The sequence below is a fragment of the Echinops telfairi genome, unplaced genomic scaffold (assembly GCF_000313985.2).
Source record: "Echinops telfairi isolate 266 unplaced genomic scaffold, ASM31398v2 ScPeMD7_37;HRSCAF=141, whole genome shotgun sequence".
Classification (NCBI taxonomy): domain Eukaryota; kingdom Metazoa; phylum Chordata; class Mammalia; order Afrosoricida; family Tenrecidae; genus Echinops; species Echinops telfairi.
In genome coordinates, this window is record NW_022103935.1 from 1563339 (window position 1) to 1573677 (window position 10339).

Genomic DNA, 10339 nt, shown 5'->3' on the forward strand with positions numbered 1-10339 from the left:
CCGACTGGGCCTTGGGGCCTGTCAAGGGCTGCTCCCTCCCCCTGGGTGCTGTCCCCAGACCTCCTCTGTGCCTCTGCGGATGTCTGCTCAGTGCCTTGGTAAAGTGTGTGTGTGTGTGTGTGTGTGTGTGTGTGTGTGTGTGTGTGTGTGTTGGGGGGAGGGTGGTCTGTGAAAGAGAGGAAGACCCTCCCCTATGAGAAAGACCGACCCAGTGGCTACCTAAACCTAACCACACCGGGGGCTTTTCCTTCTCATGCACACGGGTCGCTACGGGCCGGAACCAACTCGGTGGCACCGACCGGACTGCCACAGCGGCACAGGGAGGGGGCGGGAAGGGGCTACACTGATCGAGTGCATATGGGCCTGTGGTGCAGACGGCCGAAAGCACTTGAGCACCAACAGAAAGGCTGGAGGCTTGGAAGCTAGCCCTGCCAGCTGGGTAGTTCCCCCTGGGAAGCCCCCGGGGTGCCATGGCTCGCTGACACAAGGGGTCATCAGGGGTCAGAGCGGGCAGGGTGGGAACTGGTGCTGGTGGTGAGCTGAGCCCTGGTGGCTTCGTGGATGAAGAGGCCTTTGAGGAGCTGAACAGGAAACACGCCAGGGCAGCTGGAGGAGACAGGGCCAGGTGTTACAATGAAATGATCCACGACCCAGAGCTAGTCAACCCCAACAGGACGAGCACGCTCAGCATGCCCAGAACTGAAGCTCAGAGGACTGGCCCAAGGGACATGATACCAATGTCGGGGAGACTGGCTGCAGGCAGAGGACACAGAACGATGTCCGCTTGTGTTTTACTGACTGAACACTGCATTGTGCGCGTGCGGAACTGGTCCACAGATCAAGAGGCAGTTGTGTGAACAGAGCGAGGGAATCCTGCTGGATTAAACTCGGAAAAGGTGTGCATCGGGGTTGTTGGGCATCCTCTCAGCACACTTGTCCGTCGGTGTGCCGAGCAGACCATCCGAGGAGCTGGGTTCTATGGAGAAGGGGGCAGCGTCGGGACTGGAGGAAGGCTTATGAACAACGTGCACTACGCGGATGGCACCGCCCGGCTCGCTGAAAGCGAGGAGGACCTGAAGCCCTTGGTGATGAAGAGGAAGACCGCAGCCCTCCGTCTGGATCACGGCTCCGCGGAAAGAAGAATAAAATGCTCACACCTGGACTGACAGGTAACATGGTGGTAAACGGAGCAACGATGGACCCCACGTCGCTCAGTTGCACCATCAATGCTCGTAGAAGCAGGCGTCCAGGGATCAAATGCTGTACTGCACTGGGCAAACCTGCTGGACAAGACCCCTTAAAGCGTTGAAGAGCCAGATGCCCCTTGCGGACTCAGCGAGCCTGACCCGAGGCACGGTATTTTACACTGCCTCCTACGCCTGGGACAGTGGACAGTGGGTCAGGGGCACGGAAGAAACGCCAACGCGTTTGAACAATGAACAGTGTGGGACAGAAGAGTGAACAGCACCGCGGGCGGACAAAAGAGCCAACTGGTCTAAGAAGACGTATCATTTAAGCCCTCCTAAGAGGCAACGAAGGCGTGACTTCATCTCATGTCCTTTGGACGTGTGGTCAGGAGAGACCCGTCCCCGGAGGAGGGCGTCCTGCTTGGTGAAGCGGAGGGTCAGCGGACAAGAGGAAGGCCCTCGGCCGAGATGGACGGACACCCGGCTGCGGCCATGGGTTTGACAGAACGGCGTCGGGCGGCAGCCAACCACAGGGCTCGTTGGAAAGTGACAGAGAGTGAGGGCCAGGGGTCGCACGTTAAAGGACGCGTGACCACCCAGTGGACGGGAAGCGGTGAAAGGACCTGGGAGGACGGACGGGCAGTGATGAGATGAGTGGACGCAGAGCTGAAAGAGGGAGGGGAGAGCTCGGAGGCTGACGGGCAGGCGGTTCCATCAGCAACATACTGACAAGGGGCAGGTGGGCCCCTAGAAACAGGGCAGCAGTAGAAAGGTGCCCCTGGGTTGCATAAATAGTTAAGGGCCCAGCCACTCGTTGATAAGGCTGGCGGCTCAAACCCACCCTCCGTCCCTCAGAAGATGGGCCTGGCAACCCCCCTCTGAGAGGTTCCACCCTGAGCACTCCCGCAGGGCAGCTCCGCCCAGCACCCGGGAGACGGCAGGTTGGAACTGAGCGCCGGCAACTATCTGGACGCATTGTTGGTGGTGGGGCGTGCTCAGGACCACGCCTGGATTGTAACAGAGGTCAAAGCCCCTGCCGAGGAGTGGAGGCCGCTCCCAGCGACCCTGCAGGTCAGGGGAGAGCTGCCCCTGTGGGTTTCTGAGACTGTTGCTCTTGACGGGAGGAGGGAGCCCCGTCTTTCTCCCACTGGGCGGCTGATGGTTTTTGAACCTCTGGCCTTGCAGTTAGTCGTGCAGTGTCCAACCAGGGGGCCACGTGATGGCCATGCAGCTCCTGCTATTTGGTGGTGGTGTGACCCCCTCCTGGGGAAGAGGGATGGGTGGAGCCAGGGAGGGGAAAGCACCGGGCGGGGTTGGGGCAGGGCGGCAATAACTCTGGGGGGAGAGACCCAGGTGGGTAGTTGAAAGGGCGCAGGCATTGGAGAGCGGGCACAGTGAGGGGAACTATGTGCCCACAAGCCCGACCCCCACACTCTTTCCCATCTCCATCCTGCCAGCTGGCCCGGGAGCATCCTTGGTGGACCTTTGGAAAGAGCTGTCCCTCGCCGCCTCTGTCTGATCCATCAGGGCACTGTTGGCTTTTCCTCTGAAAGCCCTTGCACAGATAACCCCCACCGCTCCCACTGGGCCAGGCTTGATTAATCCCACGCCGCCGCCGCAGGCATCTTACACAGCAGCAAGAGTTATCTCCCCGGCAGCAGACGCCACACCGCCCCTCGCCTTGGTTTAAAACCCTCCCCTGGCCTTTCGTTTCACTTGAAGTAGAAGACAACTTCCGTAGGAGGCCTCCATGGCCTGGCCCAGTCTCGGCTGCCACCTCTCCGTCTCGGCTGCCATTCGGTCAGTGGCCATCAAACCGACTGGGCCTTGGGGCCTGTCAAGGGCTGCTCCCTCCCCCTGGGTGCTGTCCCCAGACCTCCTCTGTGCCTCTGCGGATGTCTGCTCAGTGCCGGCTCACAGCGCCCCTGTGAGTTTCGGAGATCATAGCTGCTGAGGGGAGTAGAAAGCCCAGTCTTTCTCCCGTGGAGCCGCCGGTGCTTTCGAACTGCCAACCATGTGGACCACACCCCAACATATGACCCAGCACACAGCCACCAGGGCTCCTCTACCCCAACACACAGGACTATTTCATGAATCGACTCAGCTCACCCCAATGTCATTGCACCCTCTCTGACCTCCCCCAGACGAAAGGACACCCCGATCTCCAGAACCAGGCTCCATTTCTTCTTCACCCCTGGGGCCGCCACCCAACAGGCAGCGCTGCGAGTCTCCGTCTTACTGGCCCTCTGAGCCCTGCTGGAAGGCAGGCTCCTTAAGGGCGGGCACTCTCTCCCCTTCCCCCCCCCCTCCCCGACAGGACAGAGGAGAACCGCCCCTGGGGGTTTCTGAGACTGTCACTCTTTAGGGGGGTAGAAAGTTCTGTCTTTCTCCCAAGCTTGCCGGGTGGTCTCGAACTGCTGACCTTGAAGATGGCGGCCCAGCGTGTCACCAACCACTTCTCCACCAGGGGCGGAGGACAAGGTGGGGATGAAACATTTGGCTGGGGGAGGGTCATGCGAGGAATGAGAGATGATGCCATACGGATAGAATAATACTAATTAATAAGAGGCTAGAGGAGTGTACTGGGCGTCCTGGTGGTGGGAATGAGCCGGGCTGCCAGCCAAGAAGGTTGGCTGTTCAAACCCACCAGCCGCGGGGAGAAAGATGAGGCTGTCTGTTCCAGGAGAGACCCCCGTCAGGCATCTACAAGGCCACCTGGATCAGTGGGTTTGGCGTGGCTGGGGTTTAGAGGGATGTGCACTGTGGGTAAATTGGTGGGACACAGAGAAGGCAGATTGAGAGATGGTGGACAAATGGCCCGTTTGGGTTAGTAAAGAGGAGGCATTTGAATGGCGGTGCTGTGGTGGGCCAAAAGGACAGAGCGATGTCTCCCAAGAGGCGCAGCCAGAGCTTCTCGGAGACAAGGACGGCGAGACGGCGTCTCCCGTACTCAGACGTGCGGTCGGGAGAGACCGGCCCTGGAGAAGGACGTCGTGCTTGGTGTAAAGTGCAGGGGCAGACACAAAGGAAGGCCCCGAGGAGATGGATGGGGCTGCAACACCAGGCTCAGGCACAGGAACCGTGGCAAGGATGTTTTGTCCTCTTGTGCGCAGGGTCACTGTGGGTCGGAACTGACTCCTAGCCCCTAACCACCACCACCACCACCAACGCCGCCGCCATCACCATAAACGAGTCAGCACTCATCTGCCAGTTTGTCACCGGGTGGCAGCTTCCATGTTGCTAAGATACTGGAGGCCAGGTCACCTGTATCTCAGATGCCATCAGGGCCACCAATGGGGGCCAGGGTTCAGCGGAGCGTCCAGACTAAGACAAACTAGAACGGAATGCCTGATGATCCACGTTCGTTGATTAGCCAGGAAAGCAGTATCGATGACGCCAGGATAGTGCTCCACCCACTCACTTGGGATCCAGCTTCGGGAAAACAGTCCCCGGAGGGGACAGATCTGTTTGGTGAAGCAGTGTGGACAGCCCGCATTCGCACTGCTATCTGCAGGAACCAATGGATGGGTGGCTATTCGGATAAGTCAGAGTGCAGATGGGAGGCTAGAAGAGGGGGAGAAGGCAATTGAAGGAGCGGGTGGGTTCTGCCGGTTCACCCTTGCTGCTCGCTACGATTGTGTCTGCCTGTAGTGGGGGGGGTGGGGGGGGGGTGCCACACCGGCTGCTAACCCTGGGAGCTGCCTGAGCCCACCATGTTCCCATTGACCTGGGATCCATGCAACTTTGCACCCACTAACCCGTGGCCTCCCTGCTTCATCAGCCTGCATCCACATGAGTCTTCAGAGGGCCCTGGCAAGCACTGAACTCATGGACCTGAGTTGGACTGGGTTGGGATGCTGTGTTAGTCCGGGTAGACTAGAGACACAAATCTAGGGAGACTCCTATGTGCATAAGAAAGAGCTTTATATAAAGAGTAATTGTATATTAAGAAAACATCCTAGCCCAGTCCAGATCAAGTCTATGAGTTCGATATTAGCCCATGTCGATATTAGTCCATAATTTCTTCTTCAGACTCATGCAACACATGCAATGACACCAAGTGCGGGAAGATCACAGGCCAGTGGGTGGGAAGTCTTGGGGATCCAGTGGTGGTGGAAACATCTCAGCACGGGCGTGGGTCTCCACTTGGCTCCTCCAGTTCCAGGGCTCTGGCTCTATCAGCATAGCGCGTGTCAACAGGAATGTCTTGCAGGGAGTGAGTGTGTGTCCCACCTCCAGCGAGCTATTTATCTCCATAGCGCCTCCTTATGAGGTCATCCATAAGGACCTGACTGACGGGCTAAACTCCACCCCATCCACTCTTTATAGTCTCAAGTTGACAACAGGTGCCTTCTGGATCATTCTCTCTCATATGATGAGTCAGTGGTTTTATTTCTCCAGAACGCCAGCCTCACACACCACAACTCATGACATCAGGTTTTGAATCAGGCCACCATGGACACCTGGGTGTACAGCGATGTAGGGTACTCAGAAAGTGGACGACCACTGAATGTTCCGTGGGAACGAGGACTGTTCATGAAGACTAGAGCGAGTGGTTCAGCTGGAGGCGAAGTTGAGGAAGAGATAGGTAGATCGCTTGGAGGATGTGTAGCTTTATTAAGGTGTTGGGTCAGTAGGTGAAAGAAAGGCAGTTGCTGAGAAAGTGGGGTTAGAGGGATAGTTAAGGTTCATGTCTAAGGGGGGATGGGGTGGAGAGAGTGCTACACAGAGGAGGAAGCACAGTTAACTGTAAACATGATGGATGGATGGAGATGGATGGAGTGTGGGAGTCCATTGAGATGGTTTGAAGGAGGTAGATGGATAGGTGAGTGGATGGGGAAATGGATGGATGAGTGGGTAAGTGGATTAATGGACTGAAGAAAGGGTGGATATGTGTGTGGATGGTTATATGGATGGATAGATGGATGGATGATTGTAAAAAAATGGATGGACAGAAAGGTGGGTGGATAGTGGATGAGAGGGTGAGTGGATAGATGGATGTAATGATGGACAGGTGTGTAATGATTGGGTGGCTGAAAGGGTGGGTGGGTGGGTGGATGGATAGATGGATGGATGGATGATGGAAGCATGGATGTATGAATGGATTGGTGGAGGAGTAGGTGGATGGATGAAAGAATGAGATGAATGGATGGATGGTGAAATGGAAGAACGATGGGCAGGTGGATTATGGATGGATGGATGGATGGATGGATGGATGGATGGATGGATGGATGGATGGATGGATGGGTGGGTGGATACACAGATAGAATGGGTGGGAAGGTAATAGATGCATGGATGGGTGAGTGGATGAATGGAAGGGTGGGTGGATGAATGGATAGATGGAAGGGTGGGTGGACAGATGGATAAGTAAATGAATGAATGATGTTGATATTCAGAACAGAGAGAGTAGCAAATACAAAGATCTGAAAACAGCATCCTCTGTGCTAATTGATGTTGGCTTGGCCATCACCGCCACCCCGAGCCTCCTGGGCCCAATCAAGCCGCTGCTTGTCCTATGCACATCCTCTCCTTCTCTCCTGCCTACTGTCCCTGCCCCCCGTTGAGCCGCAGGCTCTCCCCTGAGCCCTGGGCCAGGACCCTGCCTCCCTCGACTTTTAGGGTTCTGTCTCCATCCTCCACAGAAGCCACAGGTCTCATCTTTCCCTCCCATGCCCCCCTGGCCACGAAATCCAAATCGCTCACCCAGGCTTTTCAAGCCCTTCCCTATATGGCCTCAGCCTGCCCTCCAGGACAATCTCCCTCCACTAATCTCCCAGAGGCCCGAGACCCCCAATTGCCCACCCCCATGTCTTCATTCATGCTAGTTTCTCATCTGAGCACTTGTCCATTTGTCCATCCTTTGGGGCCCAGTGAAAATGCTGACCCCTCCAGGAAGTCTCCTGTCCCTGCTCTCAGCCTGCACGGGGAGTCAGCGACTCCTCTTTGCAAGGACTCGGCGCACATCCATCTCGCCGTATGCTCTGTGTCCACCCAGCCACGCGACAAACCATCTACGAGCCTCTACTCCGATCAACCCTGCCCAACCCGAGAGGAAGGGGCAAGTCTGAGGGTGACCCAGGACAGGGAGGACTGTACCCAGGCGGTCCCCCAAAAGGAGACTTGCCCTTCCCACAGGCGGAGGGAAGGCTTGTGCCAAGCCAGCTGCACACGTCCGGCCCATGTGTCCATGGGATGCCTGGGCAGAGGGTGCTGGGACGTGAGGACACGAGGTGAGGATGGATCTCAAAGGGCTGTGGATTCCAAGAGGAGGCATTTGGGCTTTAGCCAGCCAATGGCGGGAGCCAGTGGCCGCTATGCAGCACAGGGACAAAATGACCAGCAGGCAGCTTCCAGAGGCGGCAATGAATGAAGAATTGGCTCTTTGTGTCTCTGTGGCCCAGGACAGGAGGCTGAGCAGAGCGTCCAGACGCCTAGTCTGAGCGATGACGCGATGGGTGGATGAGGCATGGAGGGGGGACACAGAGTCCAGTTCCTGTCACTGGCTGCCAACCTCTGCTCCTGTCATATGTACCCATTTCAATGCCCCTTTGCTTCTGTTGGCTTCATGAACAGATATGGGAGCAGGGCTTCAGAAAGACCCAAGAAGGCCTGGGGTTCCAGCCAAGGCCTTCTGTCTCCAAGCCTGCCCGGTGCCCTTGGAGGGAGCCCATCCCCAGCTGCAAACCCCAAGACAGGCAGCTGGAGGGCAGGTGGACAAGTCCCCGGGGCAGGAGTTAGAGTCAGCCAGTTCTCCGTAACCCTGTTCCGCGGGTAAGCCCCAGATCTCCGACCCCAGCAAGGACACAGGAGGGCTGCCCTGGTATGGAGCTGTGGCGAGGTCAGCTCCCTGCACCCTCGGAAGCTCCAGTACCCCCCATGCCCCCCACCCAGTACTGTCCCTGCAGTGCCTAGGGGCCGGTGACCTACCTACAACCCTGCCTGCCAGGCAACTGCCTGCTGGCCCTGCCAGATGGGTCTGCCCATGCCAGCCAGCTGGCCACAACCAGAGCCAAGGGGAGGAAGGGACAGTTCAGGGCCACCCGCTCTGCCAGAGCCATATCTGCAAGCCGCTGGCAGGGCACCAGGGACAGCCACCTCCACCAGCTGTGGTGCCCACTGCCCCAGCCATTCTGCCCCCTGCTCAGCAGGAGCCAGTGGGGGGGGGGTAATGGTCCTGGAAATAGGCTGGCAGGCCCTTGGCCCCAAATCCAGGGTCCCGCCCTGTGTGCCTACACCCTCACCACGCACATATGCACACACATGTGCACACTTGCACATGCAGGTGGCGCTCCCCAAGGAGGGGGGACCCAGAGGGGTGTCCACAGATGGCTCGGCTACATGGGATGCTGGGGCAGGTGTGTGGGGGCAGGGCTCAGCCACCTCTCCTCCTGGGAGGCCATCCTACCTCCATGTCTCCCCGACTCCCACCCCCACCTGCAGGGCCCTCAGAGGACTGTGGCCACTGGAGAGAAAGTGACAGTATGCTGGGGTGGGGTGGGGGGTGCTGCTGAGTCAAAGGCCACTCACTTGGCATTGCACTGCCACCCCCACTGGGAGGGCCCATAGGGCTGGGCTTTCCCCTGAATGTGGGCTCACCCCACCTCCCTCCAGCCAGCTCCCCACCATCCACCATCCTTCCCCTCCTGCCCGCTGCCCTCCTGCCCCCTGCCTCCAGCAGCTCACTGGCCATGGTCTCAGTCTCACTGTCCAAGTTGGAGTGCTTCCAGGCCCTCCATCCTGCACCCTGGCTCAATGCCCTCTGCCCGAGGCTGTCCAGGCAGACAGTGCAGGACTCTCAACCTTCAAGCTGCATACCATCCCCAAAGGCCCTGCTAAGCCAGTCACATAGAGACCCCGGCTGGCTCAGAACCTCCACCCCAGAGCTAGCCGCTGACCCTTGGATCCCATGGGCAGCTTCATCTTCCTTCTATCCCTCAGCCCCCGGGGCAGCCCCTGTTCCCCAGTGCACTCCCTGGGGAGCTAGGGCCCAGCCCGGTGCACCATGCCCACCCCCACCCGCCGCCAGCGGGCGCTCACTTTGAGAGAGTAGGCCAGGGCGATGAAGCCCAGGCAGCAGAAGTTGAGGTATACGAAGTTGAAGATGGACCACAGGTAGTAGTCATTCACCTCCGCAGTGTCCGGGTAGATCTCTATGACTGTGGTGGGGTTGGTCATGGTCTTCTTCTCAGCCAAGTGTTTGCAGCCTGGAGGGGCGCCTGCGGCCCGCACGCTGTCCGTCTTGCTGCTCTTGGACTCCATGGGGAAGAGGGTTGGTGCCATGGGTGGGGAGGCCAGGGGCTCAGGGCCCGGGGCCGCAGGAACCTGCAGGGCCAGGGGCTTGGACACGCAGGCGAAGCAGCCTTTGGGGGACCCAGCCGGGCGCCTGGGGATCCAGAAGGCCCCTTCCAGGGGCACTCTGGCTTCCTGGGTACCGTCCGTGGTGCAGGCCGGGGCTCCCAGCTAGGCTGGGCACAGGCGGGGGCCCTGGGCCTGGAGAGAGGGCCAGAGTCAGCAGAAGGGAGGGGGGGGGCCTGGCCACCCTGCTCCTCCTCGATCCCTGAGTTGCCCCCTTGCCCCATCCACAGCCCCGACAGGGATGGAAATGCCCTAGGCTGTCAGCTGTAGGCCTGCCACCTGCCTCCCCCACCAGCGCCAGGGGCGGGTGGCAGCCACTGCCTGTCTTTAAGGGCAGCTTTGGCAAGGACACGGTGGCTATTCAGCACTTCCCATCTGCACACAAACATTGGCGTCCCCCCCACCGAGGGACACTGACTGCCACACTGTAGCAATAAACAGTCCCCCAGCCTCCCAGCGCCCCAGCCACACAGGCGGGCGCGCACACGCGCATCACTAACTGCTAAGTGAGCAGCGCTCCCCAAGTCACCTGCCCGGGCTACCCACTCTGGAGAACACCTCCTTCCTGTCCACACACCAGCCAACAGTCGGGACCCCCGCTGCAGTCAGGTAAACAACTCCCCCACGGGCACAGTGGCGTGGACACAGCTTAGTCGCGCAGCAGCGGGTCTCCAAGAGCGCCCACCCCCACCCCACCGCACCAACTCGGCCCAGAGAGGTGCTGGGACCCCAAACTCACACACTAAGAGCCATGCACTGGAGCCACCAACAGACATACAGCGACCTTCAGCGACGCG

The 10339-nt window shown here is 59.0% G+C and overlaps 1 protein-coding gene across 1 annotated transcript in view; it reads right to left on the reverse strand.

Annotated features, from left to right (window-relative positions):
* The window catches only part of IFITM10 (interferon induced transmembrane protein 10), an 11236-nt gene extending 1201 nt beyond the window's left edge, over positions 1 to 10035 (reverse strand). Inside the window, 2 exon segments of the mRNA XM_004717212.2 lie at positions 9225 to 9677; positions 9961 to 10035. Coding sequence (XP_004717269.1) covers positions 9225 to 9677; positions 9961 to 10035 — 528 coding nt within the window.
* Between the last annotated feature and the right edge of the window lie 304 nt (positions 10036 to 10339).